The sequence below is a fragment of the Eulemur rufifrons genome, chromosome 12 (assembly GCF_041146395.1).
Source record: "Eulemur rufifrons isolate Redbay chromosome 12, OSU_ERuf_1, whole genome shotgun sequence".
NCBI classification, from domain to species: domain Eukaryota; kingdom Metazoa; phylum Chordata; class Mammalia; order Primates; family Lemuridae; genus Eulemur; species Eulemur rufifrons.
In genome coordinates this window covers 4,377,981-4,394,604 of record NC_090994.1, presented here as the reverse complement: position 1 = coordinate 4,394,604, position 16,624 = coordinate 4,377,981, and the positions used below count along the sequence as shown (strand labels likewise).

Below are 16,624 nucleotides of genomic sequence, written 5' to 3'. Positions count from 1 at the left end.
ATGTGGATATGGTCTTGGTTCATAGAGAAGTTTAAGAGTCTGTGTAGCTAAATCTCAGTGGCTACTGAGTGTAGGCAGGAGAGCGAGACAGCCTCAGAGCAGCATTCTGTCTCTTGTCAGCAGCTGCAAACGTGTCCAGACCAAGAGGACAAAGCGTCAAACAATCGCGGTTCACACGCGTGCGGATTCACTCGCGATCGTGACTCACTGGGGCCTGGCTGCGTGCTGCGTCCTCTCCCCCTAGGAGGAGGGATCAGGGTGTCCGCTCGTAAGGGCTCAGAAAGGCTGTCATCAGTAGGGCGTAAGCAAGATCAAAAGTGTGTTTTTAAAAGTGAATGTGAGAGTTATTTGTTTGCTTCTTTTTAAAAGTAATTTAAGTCTGACCTAAATACGGGGCCTTTATTACGTGGTGGGCGTAGGGCAGATTATTTCGTGACTGCACTCTGTTCCAATCACATCACTAAGCAGCACTCAGATGATTTGCTGGTGCGTTAAAAGGTTTTGCAAAATGGAACAATCCAAACCCAGGCACTTTATTGTCATTAATGATCCAGCATTTTTGTCCGGACAATGCGGTAACCCAGACACCGGGTGTTCACATGTGACACGCAGGCAGACTCGCCGGTAGAATCCTGAGTTCCGACTTGGGTAGAGCAGGGAGGCGCGTGGAGGACAGTGAGCAGATGGGCGTGCACTGCCGTGGTGACAACGAAAATGAGGCTTTTCCGGAGCACGTAACCCCCACTGGGCTCCGGCAGGGCCTCGTCACTCAGTCCCCAGACGCTGCTCCTCACAGGTTCTACCAAGTGTGCCGTCGTCACCCTGGTTGTCACTGAGAAGCATGCAGGCAGGAGCAGAGTGCTGGGAGGTGCCGTTTCTCAAGGGTGTGCTCACGGCAGGGTGGGGGCCATGGCGCAGCAGGATCGGGGATGGAAAGCGAGTGCAGCGGTCGGATAGGTCAGACACCCTGGACCGATGCCTTGGGATTGCCCACAGTATTTAGCATCCACCAAATGGTCGCGTCCCTGAGACGGGCTGTGCGGGACCCCTGCCGGACGGGCCTGGGGGCAGAGCGCCCCTCCCTGCCGGGGCTGTCGTGCGTCTTAGTCTTTGTGTTTCCCTTTGGCGTCTCCTCTGGTCTCTGTCCCCCATCTTGTGCACCATGTGTCCCTGAGGGCGAGTCACACCTGTGTCTGAGTCTGCTGTAAGGTGTTCAGTCTACCTCAAGGGGTCATCATGGTCAGCTCTGTCCACATGGAATCCTCCGTCCATTGCCACACACACTGGAATGTATCCCCCGCCCTCCAGTAACCCCTCGACCCCGTCTTTCCTGTAATCACCACAAACTCCTAGTGCAAATTGGATGCTGCTTTAAATGTGAAAACAATTGTTCAAAAGCTATAAAACCTGAATGAAAGCTAAAGCTGAATTTATAAGCCTTGTTGCATATGAGCCAAAAGTGCAAAAAGCTCTATATAATGAACTAACCTGCCACTCGTATAAATATAAATATATATAAATATATTAAAATCAGACTGTTCTACAAAATTGTGTATTTGTATTTTTGTGTACGTACAATTTTCTGCTAAGCAGAAGGAGGATGTAGTATAGGATGCTGTGAGAAGAGATTTGGTTTAATCCTATTTCTTTGTTACTTATTTTTGTTAACATCAGATGCCTGTCTTCGTCTTATATGTGTATGACACTGTTTGGAAAGGTGCAGTCTCTCTCTTCCGTGGGTCCAGAGTCCACTAAAGAATAAAATCTGGGTTTTAGGGAGTTGGCCGCTCAACACAGACAGTGTGAGGGGACCCGGAGCCGCGGCGGTCCTGAGGGGGGACCTAGGGAGGGAAACGGCGTCCCCGCTTCAGGCTGGTCACTGTATCTAGACTTCCTTCTGGGAGGCAAACTCCTACTTCTAGAAATCAGCTTCTAAAACAAAAGCTTATCAGATCTCTCTAAGACAGACTCTGCCCTGGGCCCACCAGGAAGGGACACAGGAGACCTCTGAACTTAGGAACAGGACCTCCTGTTTCTGGGCCAGACGCGTGTCTGGACAGCAGCGGGGGCCCCGCCTGGCTGTGGTGCCAGCTCACTGTGCCAGGGCTCGTCTCCCTCCTCCAGTAGTCGCTGCCTTTCTTCCGATCAGGTTACCAAATGCCTCCCTCTGCTGAGCTGCTGACGCCGCACCACCCAGACCTCCAGCCCCAGGTACCTGGAGCATCTCAGAACCCACTTTGCCGGTGCTAAATCACAAGAGGGGGTTAAAGTGGCTGCCACTAGTGGCCAGAAACCAACAAGCAGAGGCCAGGCCGAAAGACACGTTCCGGGTGCCCAGGGGCCGACGGGCGTCCCCCTGCCGCCCGTCCACCTCTCAGCCCCACGACGGTCCCTCTTGCTGGGAAGCTTCCCTAGGGAGAGGGATACTGCACCTTCCCCAGTAGGACTCATATTTATAACAGTGTGTAACGACTGTAGCAAAAAGCCCTTGTTTCTAGATGTAAATGGTCACAGAAACAAGCGCTCTATTGTATTGAATAAATAGTCCGATGAGTCCTGTATCATTGTCTCTCCTATTCTGGATTAGTGCCTTTTGGACAGTAGACTGTTCTGTAATTAAAATGTAGTATACTGCTTTTTTGTACAGTTTTGTTTTAATAAAACTTTTTTTTAATTTGTGTTTATTTTAGTATTGTACCTATTAGAGAATAAAATGTATAACTGAACAAAGACTGGCTGGCCGGGATTTCTTTGGATCAGAGCAATCATTTGGGAGGTGCCTGACACCATGTATGGAAGGGACAGAAGTGTTCTGAACATGGGTCCCAAGGACACTTGAAAAGGATCGTGTCTAATTACACAGCACCTGGCTGAGGGAGGGAGGCTGAGGGAGGGAGGGCGCGGCACCCGCTCACTGCCTGCCCCTCCAGCCTCTGCTGTGTCCAGATGGCACCAGGAGAGCCCCCAAACTGCACGTTCCCTCACGGTGAGCCCCGCCCTGCCTGCTCACTGCCCCCGCCTCCCGCTGTGCTGTCCCTGCATCGGGCTGAGACCAGCAGGCTCCTAGCACGTCCCCACCCACTGCGAACACAGCCCCGACTCACCCTAAATTCCACGCAGCTCCGCTCCGCGTCTCCAGTCCGGGCCACACCCTGAGCCTCATTTTCCTAAGAGTGCTCTCTCCTGGGGCCTCACCTTCAGCAGCAAAAAAAAAAAAACAAAATAATAAAAGCTGAAGCCTCGTTATTTGGTTTTCTTTAAAGGCTTCCCTTTCACATCAGTAGACTCTGGAATCCATTAGACTTCTCCGAGAAAACCTTTTTTCTCTTCTCAGCGTACGTAATTAGACGAGACTCTGCGAACTCTTAAGCTGCCCCGAACCCCGTGGAAGTTGCCAAGTGGAGGGGAGCAGGCTGGGAGGTGGGGGCAGGGCCCACACAGAGGATGTCCCCACCCCGTGCTCCCCTTACGTGACCCAAAATTGCTCTTTCTACTGAAGCAGTAGAGCCGTCAGTGCCACGCCACCCCCAACCGTCCCCCACATGCACCGGGCCTGGACATCTCCCCAGCTGCCCCTCCACCAGCTCCCGTGTCCTCTCCGAGCACCTTTTAGGGCCACCTTCCTCAACCCCCTCTGGCTGCGCGGCCCTCCCGTGTGCCCCAGGGCACTGCAGGGTCACCCCGTCGTGGAACCCACCAGGTGGCTTGTTTCTGTTGGACTGCACACTCCTCGAGGCCAGGCACGGGATCTGTATGCAAACATGCGTTGAGGGACAGTGAGTGAATGAATTCATGAAATGTGACATCCACTGAAGTCCATTTTGGAGTCTGAGCAACTAGAAACCCCACAGCCTTACGCAAACAAAAGACATCTCATTGAGTTGCAAGAGAGCAGCCGCTTGAAAAATAAGATCTATCCTAGGAGCTGGATCAATTCTACTTTCAGATTCCTGCCTCATTCAGAGCAGGGCAACTCCTGGCTGCCAAATTTCTGTCATTATTTGGCAGCACTTATCTCTGCGAACAACTCTTCTGCGCTTATGAATATAAACAAGTCCTGCTAAGATGTGTTCTGATTGATGGCCACCTCCGTTCAGCCCTCCGAGTGGCCGCAGCATTTGCAAGCGTGTTTGGTATCAGACAAGGGCCGAGGGGGTGGCTGGCGCAGGGAAGAAAGCGAAGCTGCACACAGGCCCACAGCGAGCCTGCGTCCTCGTGGGGATGTACACCAGCCACCCATGTCCCTCGCTGGTGCTGGGCTGTGGTCCCTGGCTGTGAGTGGGACTCCGCAGGCCTATCAAAGGCAGGCTGCCAATCGTCCCTGGCTCAAAGGCCGGCCTTGCCATCCTCAGCGCTGTTCCACACCCACGCTGGGCACAGAGCTGGACAGATGGCAGTCAGGCCCAGGTCTTACCTGCTGGTCACAACCACAATCCTGTCTTCTTGAAACACCTTGTTATGGAAGCTTCCAGTTCTATGTAGTGGAAAGAGAGGGGGAGGTCCAGTGTGGAGACTGTCACGCAGGTCAGGGCAGAGAGTGGAGCCCTGAGAGCTGGGGATGGTCCCTCCCAGGCCACCCTGTCTCCCAACTAGCCCAGAAGCTCCAATTACCTGGGCTCTTCGGCCCCCAGAAAGTGCCTGTTGGTTGCCAGCTTCTGTAAGGGGCTGACGCCTAAACCAGGCTCAAAGACTGGCCAAGGACCCTGCGGGGCCTCCTGGCTTCTTTGGTCCAAATCGTGCACAGCTCGGCCTCCGGGCAGCACACGGGTTGGGGGATGCACGTGCTGCTGCTCCCCGAACCTCCCTCTTCCAGTCTCAACCTTGAAAAGCCCCTCGTCACCGAGAACAAGGCCACGCCATGACGGACGGGGGTACGGTCTGCAATGGGCCCAAACACCCCAGTGTCACAGTGGAGCAACAAGACTGACCCAGACATAGGCAAGAAATCACGTGGTTTTATTTCGAAGCTGTTGGTCATTTGCTGGAAAGGCTTATATGGTACAAAATTACAGTGGTTTAGTTCATTATACAACGCAAATCATTAAAGTCTGTACAGCTCATTACAGAGTCTTTGGATATCTGAACTCCCATTTAATGTGTACCAAATCAATATAATCCCGGAATCAAAGTTACTTCTTTAAACGTGAACCCATCATATTTACAATCATCCACACAGAGATGTCCTAAGACCCTCCCAACACCATTAGTGTCAGCAGCCCACCAGGAAGGCACCAGAGACTTTTCTGAAAGAAAGATGCTTTTGGGTACAATCGGCGGTGACAGGCGTGAAGCACAGGCCGCACGCCAGTCCCCGCGGCTAAGGCACTACAGTCGGACACTCCCATCTAGCCGGCCCCGGGGGCCGGCCACGGTGGGCAGGGGGGACCTAAACACCTACACACGCGTGCACACAGGCAGGGCGAGTCTCTGCGAGGAAAAGGAACACTCAGGACTTCTGGACCATTTCACATTCAGGGAGCTTTTAAGGCAAGAGGAGGAAATGCCAGGGAGTAATCTGGGGTCGGGGGGCACCTAAGCCTTTCAGACGCCACAGCAGTCACGTTGCCGGCTCAGCTCTCTCATTGAACACACAAGGCCCCGCCCAGTGGGCCCCCAAATGCCTCCCCCTCCTCAATGGTGCCCGGCTGCTCCCCGGGTCAGGCCTGGGCACCAGGGACGCCGGTTACACGCCCACCCCCTGCCCCGCCACGCCCCGACGCAGTCCCCAGGGTGCGAATGGGCCTTTCTACCCTTGTGCCTCCATCCTTCAAGAGGGCCTGAGGGCCGCGTGGGAGGTGGCGGGGCCGGTGGTGGCCCTGGGCGTGCAAAGTGGGAGGCAGAGGCCCCAGGTAGTGTCCCCGAGCTGTGGTAAGCCTGGGGCCCTCTAAGAACGGCGTCGAGAAAGTCCCAGGGCGGACGCTCTGTTTAAGTTGGGTCTGCAGTCAGTGAGGCAGAAGGGAAGACGGAGGAAATGGCGCCCGCCCCACCCTCAAGACTGCACCTGCCGCCCGCTCCACGCTGGGCCCAGGCCGGCGGGGCTTACCGCTGCGGTGACGTCCCTGTCTCCTGGCTGCAAGTTCATCTGTGGGGTCAGAGCTGATGGGGCCCCAGGGTGGCACTGTCCCAGACTGGGCTGGGGCAGGATCCTTCCTGCTGGGCCCCTTGTGTCTGGCCCTGCAACTGGGGAAGGAGAAAGACACCCACTCCCAGCCAGGGGCTGCGCAGCGCAGGGCACCCAAGGCAGCGGTGGGGCCCGCCAGGGAGACCACCCCTCCTGGCGGTGGCCAGGACTGGATTCTGGACAAAAAGAAGTCTGAGTGCACGTAAGGCCGGACTCAAGACACCGAGCAGGGGCTCCTGTCTGCTCCCGAGCCGGCTGGGGGCTGCAGTGCTGGGGGGACACTCTGTTGCTCTCAGGGGCCACCAGGCAGGCAGCCCCAGAGAGACAGGGAGCCCAGCAGTCCTTCTTGAGAGGAGCGTCAAGTTCTCAGAGAACCAGAGATTCCTCAGCAGAGCTTTCTAGTGTTGTCTCAACGTGAGGACCAGAAACGGACACCAAGACTGCCTGTGCTAATCCTGGGCTCCTGTCCCCAGCACTGTGGCAGCGGGCGGCCCAGGACTGTCAGCCAGCGCTTCTCGCAGAGAGCCTGGGCACCTGGCGGCTGGGCACGGCTGCTGCGAGGACCAAGGGAAAACCAGGACGGGCTCTCCCTCCACAGCCCCCGGCCGAGCCTCGTCCCCCGCGTGGGGTCAGGGGGTCAGGGCTTGGGAATTGCCAAGAAGCTAAAATGGACTAAGCACCTTCCCAGAAACCACAATTGCACCAGTTAGGGCAGTAAGTGCCTCTAGCTTCGTCACCGACTACGGAAGCACAGCAACGCGACTCCCCAAGTGTTTGCTTTCATCTACGTCAGAGCGAGGCCGGGGGCACCCGCAGCAGAGGGACAGGAGGAGGGGGCTCCATCCTCTGGCTGCCCCGGGAACCCCCACCCAGGGCAGGAGGCAGCAGCTCCCAAGCGGTGACAGAGGCTGGTGACGTGCACAGCAGGCCCCGGGCCACATGCACCCAGGCAGACGATTGTGGCTTGCAAATGATTTCAGATTTTGAAAAAATAAATATAAATAAATATATTCCAAGCATTCTGTTAAGGGAATAAATGGCAAACAGAAAAGACTTTCCCGGTGGAAAGACGCCGGAACACCCACAAAGACACTCTAAGAAACCCTGTCAGAGGAGCGTGGCAGGAGCGGGGCGCAGGCCACGGCCCCCACTCGGGGCACACGGGGCCTTGGCCAGGAGCCCTGGGAGGCCAGAGGCACTTAAGGGACTGTCCCTGGGGGCCTGAGGCGCCAGCCAGGAGGAGGTCAGGGTGGGCTTGCCCTCCGCAGGGGGAGGAAAGGCACTAGTTAGGGTTAAGGTTTAAATTATGACATTCCTGGGGTCACCAGAATAGACAAATAGGAAAGAGAAACGAAAGCCCAAGGCACAGGCACGCAGGGAGGTGGCCGGGCCTCGTGCCACCCGGGGCCTCACTCCCACAATCCCATGACCCCTGTGGGCGCCTAGAACCTGCGACCCCCACCTGGGGAGGCCGAGGTGCCCCCTCATCCTCTGGGTAGCGAGGAGACAAAGCTTCCAGAAGCCCAGGGAAACGGGGAGGTCACCAGCCCTGCGATGTGCAAAAAGCATCCGCTGCCCAGCCCCCCAGGGAGGGCCCGTGGGCACCCGGCCCCCAGCGCTGTCACCGCAGGGCTCCCTCCCGCACGTGCTCCTGGGGCAGCCGGCTCAGCTGGCCCAGGATTTCCGGTTCTCCTGGTTCTTACGGCTCCTGTCAGCCTTGGCCAGGGCGGCCGTCAGCGAGGCCAGGTTGGTGGCGGAGCCGGAGAGGGTGGCGCTCCGGCGGGGCTCGGGGGCGCCCTGCAGCCTGATGCCCGCGCTGCGCCTCCTCGCGGCGCCCGCGGCCCTGCGCACCCGGCCGGGCCTCACCAGCAGCCCGTAGCCCGGGCTGCACCGGAAGTACTGCCTCCCGCCAACGGAGCCATCGTTCTTCCCTGCGGGGAAAGGAAGAGGTGATGTGGAGGGTGACCCAGCCGCGTGCCGCCCTGCACCCCTCCTCTGCAGAGGCTGCATCCCCCTGACTGCCACCTCTGGGACCCCGCTGGGCGCTGGCCCCAGGTAGGCGGCTCGCGGGCCCTGGCCACTGTCTAGCAGGGACTGAATGTGGCCAGCACACAGGGTGACTGTCTCCTAAACAGCCAGCAGTGGCTGCCAGGGACAGACACCCCACAGTCCTGCAGCCCCAGGTGCGAGATGACAGGCCCCAGGGAGGGCCAAGCGGAAGCCCAGGTCAGACCCTCTCCCGTGATCCAAGCCTCAGCCCAGGATGGATGCGCTGGTAAAAGCCTTCTCTGAATCTATCAAATGCAAACTGGCAAAGCCGCCCAATCACAGCAAGTCAGATGCCACCTGACGCGTCAAGGGGGTAAGGAAGGGCCTCCTTTGCAGACAGGAAATGCTCTCAGGGAAGGATGAGAAACAGCTCAGGGAGTGTGGAGGGCGGGGGAGGCTGGGGAGTCTGAGCAGAGGGGCCACCGCCACCCATGGCGTCATGATGAGTCATCTGTGCCCGGCGTCCCGCCTGGTCCCTCTGCCTGGCTCCACACGGGCCCAGCTGCTCCACCAACTGCACTGAGGGTGGAAGGGCAGAGGGACAGGAGACTGTCCTCTCCCACTCCAGGGACACATCCCTCCTCCCCTCCTCACCCCTGGCCTGCCCTGTCTACTTACTGGAGGGCCCGGGGTGCACAGGCCACGGCTCAGTGGCCTCCCAGATGTGCCTGCACCCATAGGCTCTCCCCACCCCGGACTCTCCTCTGTGTCCAACAGAGCTGAAGACGCCACCGCTTACACGCTGCCTTCGGGCTTGTCCAACTCAGCCAGTGGTCCCACAGTCTTCCCTGCTGCTCTCGCCACTCAGGAGCGATCCTTGACTCTTTCCTTCCTGAACATTCCATGTCCAACCCCCTAGCCCTGCTGGCTGCACCTTCCCATCCCTGCAACTCTAACCACCTGTCTCCACACCCACTCCTACCGGCCGAGCCACTGCCGTTTCCGCCTGGACCTCTGCGACAGGCTTCCTGCCTCCACTTCTCCGCCTTGCTCCATTCTCCGCAAAGGTGAGCTTTGCCAATCACACCTGACTCTGTACCAGGGCCGCACAAGCCCCTGCCTCCGGGCTCGCACACTCGGCCCTGGCCCCACCCCGTCTTCTCCTCCACGTCGTGCATGTCTCTGGTTATTTAAGGCCCTCCCTACACCTGCCATCCTCTACCTCCTCACCCCATTTATGTTCCTCCTAGCATTTATTACCAACAAAATGTTGTCTGTTCGTTTTCTTAGTAACTTTTTCCTCTCTAAAGTAAAAGTCCAGTTAAATCAGGGACTCTGTCTTGCTCACCAAGGTATCCTGGAATCTAAAATAGTCACTGGAACACAGTAGGTGCTTAATGATCGCTTGTTGGAGGAATTAAATTACTGGCTAATTGCCCTTTAACTGTTGTGTTCAACTGCAGAGGTAAACTTCCTTCCAAATTCCCCTTTGCATTTCAGCAGAAATGGATTTAAAAACTGTTTCCAGCCTATGCTACATTAATCTTCTATAACCACTTCCAATCCAAGCTATTCTCCGCCGAATTATTTTTAAAGACTAAAAGTGACTTCACAGCTAAGTCTGTGGGACCAGAGACAGAGGGGTCACAGGGGCGCGGCCAGGTCTGCAGCTGGGGCCAGAGCGCCCCAGGAGGGGCTCTGCAGAAAGCCCACTCCTGAGGCTCGCACACCTCCCCACTCGACAGCGGCACCCACCAGGCCCCACGCCAGCCCTGAAGACCCACCCGGATGTTAAAAAGTCATTACCAAAGTCATTGTAATCTCTGATAACTATCTTGGCTTTCTGAGAAATTTAAGGAAGCAAAAAAAGCGAACCTTATTCTTACAAGCCTTAGGAAACCCTCATCCAGCAGGAATTCCCGATTTTGAGAGGGGCCTGGCTGGGAGGCTCAGAGAGGCCAAAGGACGTGTCCAGGACACACAGCAAGTCCCCAGCACTTTCCTACGGGCAGCCCGACGCGACACCTGTCCCAGACAGGGAGGCTCACCTGCGGGCAAGTCCAGCTCCACACCGATCCACGTCCCCTCCTGGAAGTCTGTGGGCCCGATGTATCTCACGATGCCCAGCTTGTTGGTGCCCACGGCGACATACTCCCCCTCTTTGAGCCACTCGGGGACTTCGTCGCCTTCCTCGGAATCCGATGCAACGTCCGGCCTTCCCAGGGCCTGGGCCCCGGCGACCAGGGGGTCACCCTGGGCCGCCGTGGCGGGCCCCGCGTCGGCGCTCAGCATGCGCGAGAAGGACTGCAGCTCGGCGGTGCGCACCCTGCGCACGCGGAACGGGGAGGCGGGCGCGGCGTCGGGCTCCGGGCCGAGCTGCCGGGCCGCGGGCTCCGCGGGCGCCAGCGCGGGGCTTGGGCCGTCCATCCGGGCGGCGGGCACACTCTGCGCCCCCGCGGCGGCAGACGGCGGCGGGGTGTCGGCCTGGCCGCCGGGTGCGGGGCCGCCGGGTGCGGGGCCCCCAGCCGGGGCCGCGGCGTCCAGGCCGGGGCCGAGGGCGTCGGACAGCGTGGCGGTGGAGACGCTGTGGGAGAAGTACCCGCTCGAGGCCTCGCTCAAGGGGCTGGGGGGCCCGTCCTGCGCCTCCGGGCTCGGGGTGGCCGTGGAGACCGGCGGCGGGGAAGGCACTTTAGCTGGCTTGTCGCAGATCCTCACCGCGGGGGCCGCCACCTGCACCAGCACCTCGGGGGCCGCGCCAGCACCCACGCTCTCTGGCTGAGCCTGCGGGACAGGGGAAGCAGAACGGCTTAGAACGGACAGCCAGCCACTCGGTTCCCGCAGAATCCAAACGGGGTGCACGGCTGACACCCCACAGCTTTGACTGCACGGAGCCCTGGGTCTTCCAAGTGGCTTTCCCTGCTTGTGTCTGCACGACCCGCCACATGCCGAGGGGCTATGTGTGCCAGGCGGGGTGTGCCTGTGCCAGAGCTGCCGAGCCACAGGCCACAGCCCCTGCCTGTCCACTTCTTCCCCTTTCACTCGGAATAGAGACTCCAGCGCCCGCCTCGCAGGGACAGTGTGGTAGGACAGGACCAAAGGCCTTCCCACAGAGGGTGCACACAGCAGGGGCATACTAAACCCCGCTGCCCATCACAGCCTCCCGCCCGCCCACACCAGATCCCCTGCCCACTGCCAACCTCACAAGGACACTGAGAGAGTCACTAAAGAGGCCAGGACAGCTCCGTTCTCTGGCAAAAATCAGAACAATGACCTCATCAGAGGATCTGAGAGCGCCTGGGCCCTCCTGCTGGGAGCCAGGTGGACGAGGAAGGGGACAGAGGCTCCCTGCAGGCCGTGGCCCTTTCTCCGAGAGGCCACTTTTGTGGCTGCTGGGGAAGCTGCCCCCATGTCAGGGCTCAGGGGGCCTCCGACCCTGCAGACAGGGAGCAGCTGCCTCCCATGGCCTCGCCCCCTCATGTCCCTCTGAGTCACTCGGGCACAGGACACACACACAAAGCTCACGTCTTATGGGGGGTGACAAAAGCCATCACCCATCTAAATCCTACCGTTCCTGAGGCGCGTGCAAGGTGCGTTTACCACGACAGCCGTGTGAAGAGGCTGCGGATTGTCTCCCTCCCTATTCCTGGTCACAGTGACAGGGAAAGTGACAGGGAAAGGGGAGGCGGGAGTGGGGAACAGGGATGCTCGGGTGGACAGGGCTGCTGTTCAGAAGAAGAAATATGTTTTCCAATATTTACGGAAAAATTATTTATATTACAGGAATGGTCATTTTCCATTTGAAATACAGGATTTATTTGAACTGGGAAACAGCTGAGATCTATAAGTCTCTTACAGTTACTTGGCTTACCTCAGCAGCCTGATAAATCATGCATGTTCCCGTGAACTGTCATTTATATTCCTGTTTCCAGAGGCCCCTTCTCCCCACAAGGCGCACTTTCAGGGTATGAAATTAACGGCCCCTCCTGAGATTAACAGCCCATTTTGGTGATAGATCTCTAGGCTGCAAAATTTACTCAATCCAATAGATCAATAACTGTCACCAGCATAAATACTCTAAAAGATTAGGCAATCCTTCAATCATTTTTCTTTTGCAGCTTGTACGTGTTTCATTTATTCTCTCCTATTTTAGTTTTAATATCACTGACCACGCAGGGAAGAATACACAAACACACGCAACTATGAGAGTCTAGAATCTGAACAGTGACTGTGGTCCTCAAACAATTTCTGTCCCCTACTCCCCTATCAGGTGAGACGGGTCATGGCCAACAACTGGCTGCTCAGGGCCAGGTTGGGCCAGTCCCAAGGGGGCCCATCCAGTGACACTGTCTTACATTTACAGGGGCCACCCCACGTGCTGCCGTGTGCGTCACGGACAGAGGGTGGGCAGGGCGTGTTGTCACGTTCATTTTGCAGCGTGGCCTGGAGAGGTAAACGATTTCCCCAGTGAGTGAAACGGAAGGAATTAGGGGTCAGATCTGCAACGACAACAAAGACCAAAGATGGCAGAACGTGCCACTGGCTACAGCGGCCGCGGATCCCTGCCGGTTGTGGCACCCCGGGCACCGGGCCCACCTGCCAGGAGTCGATGTGTGTGTTGAAATCTAGTTGCCATCTTTGGATTATACCCTCACCATTCACAGCAACATTTCCAGAGACTTCTGCGAAAGCCCAGACTTGAGGAAACCGCCACGATGAGCTGCAGAAGGGCCCTGCTCTGACCGTCCCGCTGGCCGGGGGGTCTCCAACCTGCCTCGGCAAAGTGACAAGCTCCACCCACGGGAGCGGGGACCCCCAGTACTGTCTACAGTGAAGTTCACGAACACCAAGCATGCACTGGAGTGAAAGTGTCTTTTAAATAGGAGTGAATTCACAGAGGTCTGAATATTCTTTCAAATGATCGTGCCTTTGTTGCTGTTGTTTTAATAAAGAAAATTTTCCTAGGAAGATATAGCATTTCCTAAGAGAATGAACACACAGTGGGAGAAAATAGATTTGCTATTCATAAGATTAGAAGTGCTGTTGATCTGTGGGAGATCATAAGAGACTATTTTCTCCCCAGCTCAGCATTAGTCTTTTCACGCTGATATCATGAATCGGAATGAAATGTAAAACTGAGAATTAAGCAAACACTTAGAAGAGGGAGATTGTTCTGTTTATAGAAATCTCCTTTGCCTAGCAGTGGGCTATTAAAGCAGCAGACTGTATTAGCAGTCAAGCACCTAAAAGTTTAGCAATCATATGATTAACAAGTTGAAAATAGAAAAGTGTAACGAGGAAAATAGAAAGGGAGAAGACGGTGACCTATATTATAGTTAATTATCAAAACGGGAACGCTGAAATAAAAAACTGCAGGTGTGGACTCCACAGTCTTCGCACCGGGCCACCCACTGCTGGTGGGGCAGCGACCTGAGGCCCGACGGACTCACCTCCTCCATCCTGGTCACCCCGGCGTCCGGGAAGGCAGACTGCACCATGATGCGGGGCACGGGCTGGGAAGACAAGTGCACGGTGAGGGCTCACGGGTGACAGAACAGGGACAACGATGAAGGTTTTCACTGAACGGACTGCAGAGCCGGCGGGAAGAACTCTCGCAACTCTCCAAACTCTAACACGTCACCGCCTGTCAGGCACACACAGTGCCAGGGCTCCACACCCTCCAGGAAACGAGGAACCCGCCAAGGGGGTTATGTCCCAGCCAGGGAACAAGCCACTGCTCAGATCACTAACGTACGCGGTGCGCTCCCGCTCTCCGATCCACGCACACGAGTTAATCAAGGGTTGCACATGTACAGACAAGCATGACAAGACTTTCTATGGAGCAGTGACGGCGATAGGAAAGCTCTGGAAAGACTTCAGGCAGGAGGCAGCAGCTGACCCATGCCTTGATGTCCCAGGAAGTGAGCAGCGTGAAGCCAGTCTGGCTGAAGCACAAACCAGGGTCAGCGGGAGGCCTTGGGCATCTGATGAAACCAGACGCCTGAGCGAGAAAAGCAGAAGACAGCTGGAGACCAGAAAGACGGATCGGGTGGTGGGACATGGATTCCTTGGAGAAATGTTTCAAGTCCAAGGAAGCAAATCGGTAATGAGATTCCAGTGACAGAGCAGGGTGAGGTGGCAAGAGCCTGAATTAACGGATGCAGGCCAACGTCACATGAAAGGACTCCACCACTTACGCACACAAGGTTCAAAAAACAGCAGAAAGGAGAGAGCGCAAAGGCTAACGACAGCCAGGCCAGGGAGAGGGAAAGGCAGGAGGGGGAGAAGGAACCGAAACTCCCTCTCGTAGCCGCTCACTGCGACACGGCGGTGGGCGCGGCGTGGCCAGGCGGGCGCGGCCATCTCTGGAGGAGACCAGGAATCTGCCAGCTCTGCCTGTACCCGCTTCCCCCACCTCTGGTGCCTCACAGGTCGCCCTCCCGCTGCAGGTGTCTGGACCTGGCCTCACGTGCTCAGCTCCAAAGAGGGCTCCCTTCTGGCAGAGCGGGTACAAGACGGGCTGCTGCTTTTTTTGTGTGTCCATAGGGAACAGGAGCTGGTCGCTGCTCTATTATGTAACTAAACTGCCTAGAGATGAGCACTCCACGTCTATACTTTTCCCTTATTCCCGCCCCAAGCAAGCCCCTGTGTGCACTGGGACCCCTGAGGCTTCTATGGAGTCAGGACCTTCCAGACAGAGCCTGTGGGACGAGGCCTGGACTGCCGACGTCCTCCCTGTCCCTGGAGTTTTAGTCCAGGGCACCACTAGACCTCTAGACTCACGCCCTGGGGCTGCCGTAGGAGGAAAAGAGCCAGAGGGGCTCGATGCTGCCAGAGGGAAGGGAGCCTCCACCACGCCTTGACCAGAAGAGTCTCCCCCACTCCCCTCTCGCAGCCCTCAGCCCGTTCTCCCTCTCACTGCCCCGGGGCCCCCCACAGCAACCCCTCACCACGGAGCCAGCTGGGGACGGTGCTCTCCACGCTGCCGGACAGCCCTCGAACGCGGGGGCTGCTGTCTTTTTCCCCCCAGTATCTAAAGTCCCCCACAAATGGGAAGGTGGTCCGAGCATATTTCTTAGTAAAGTCAGGAAAAAAAGTTTCTCAAGCTCAAATTCTAGAATACTTGCATCCTTCAGTTGGATCTTATTTAAAATAGATGAGATCAGGGAATAACCGTCTCCACTACGGTGAAGCTTAGCTCTTAGCATAAAAATGTAAAACTCCACCAAGGATGGAACAGTAAGGTTAAGCACCTGGGGACGGACCCTTTCCTGAACGACATGAGTCTTGCCTTCCTAAACAGAGCATGGAAACAGTTGACACTTTCCTTTGTGACCCAGCGTGATTAGGAAAATCCAGTCCATGCTTAATAAATATTTTGCTGAAATAAACTTAAGGATCGGACCGACTGCCACACTAGCTCTGCCTCTCAGCGTATAAACTCAGGACACCAAAGACTTTGTCAGGTCTTCCTACACACAGGGCACTGCGCCGACTGCCGCGGGCAACACAAAGATCAGAAAGGCATGAGTTTTGTTCTCCCGGGACAGACAACCTGAGCTGGGGGAGGGACATGTAAACAAATGACAAAACCAAAGGAATGTGACAGATAGTAGAACGGAAGCTTCGAGAGCAGAGAGGTTCAGAGGAGGACGGACCCTGCATAGAATGGCTCGAGAATACCTGCACGAGAGAGGTTTTATTTTGTGACGGGCCTTGAGGAGCACCACAAAGGCGGATGGCAGGAGGGCTGCTGGCTGGTCCAGGCCCGGGGCAGGGGGGAGAAAGGGACGGCCGTCTGGAGGCGGCCTTGTGAGCTTAGGGCTGGATTTCACAGGCACTGCAGAGCTAGCACAGGTTCCTGGAGGAGGCTGTGACGAGAACGACGCTTTCAGATTAATTCTCGGACAGGGAGACACTAAACCGAGGGGCATCGATTACGAAGCTGTTGGGTGAACAGCTAGTAAGAGCCGGGACCCGGACAATGGGAGGGAAAGGAAAGAGAAATTAAAGTTCAGAGACGTGAAGGCGACTGTTTAACACTTGGAAACAACTGGCTGTGGGAGGCTGGGGCCAAAGACAATGCCCAGGAAGCACGAGTGACAGGCAGAAGGACAGACAGCGACACTGGCAGGAAGCGCACGTGTGTGCAGCCACACGGGTGCGGAGACGGAGCAGCGGCCCGTGAAGAGTTCGGCGACCTCATTAAGGGCACCCGATGTCCCCACAAAGTATACGGGGACCGCAACCGTGCCGTTCGACCCTCACGTGCGCCAGCTCAGATCGCCGAGTGTGCACCGCGCGCATTTTAATGCTCTCTTCCATTTCCCCTGTGCAGACAGTCACCGCCTATTTCGGGAGCTCAAAACATTTCAGATCGTAAGTTCATTAATCCTTACGACACATCTGGTAACTATTAATAAAAATGACTGCGAAGTATTTTGCAGCTATAAATATTAAGGAGAAGTCCCATGAGGCAAGTGAATGTAATTATCCACGTTTCGCACTACAGGAACC

At 56.6% G+C, this 16,624-nt stretch overlaps 1 protein-coding gene across 1 annotated transcript in view; it reads right to left on the bottom strand.

Moving 5' to 3' along the window:
• Window positions 1–4,950: 4,950 nt before the first annotated feature.
• The window catches only part of KIF13B (kinesin family member 13B), a 143,456-nt gene continuing 131,782 nt past the window's right edge, over window positions 4,951–16,624 (bottom strand). Inside the window, exons 37-39 of the mRNA XM_069484785.1 lie at window positions 13,558–13,620; window positions 10,159–10,891; window positions 4,951–8,052 (exon numbers count right to left, since the gene is read on the bottom strand). Coding sequence (XP_069340886.1) covers window positions 7,787–8,052; window positions 10,159–10,891; window positions 13,558–13,620 — 1,062 coding nt within the window. The 3' untranslated portion in view covers window positions 4,951–7,786. The remainder of the gene's footprint in view (window positions 8,053–10,158; window positions 10,892–13,557; window positions 13,621–16,624) is intronic.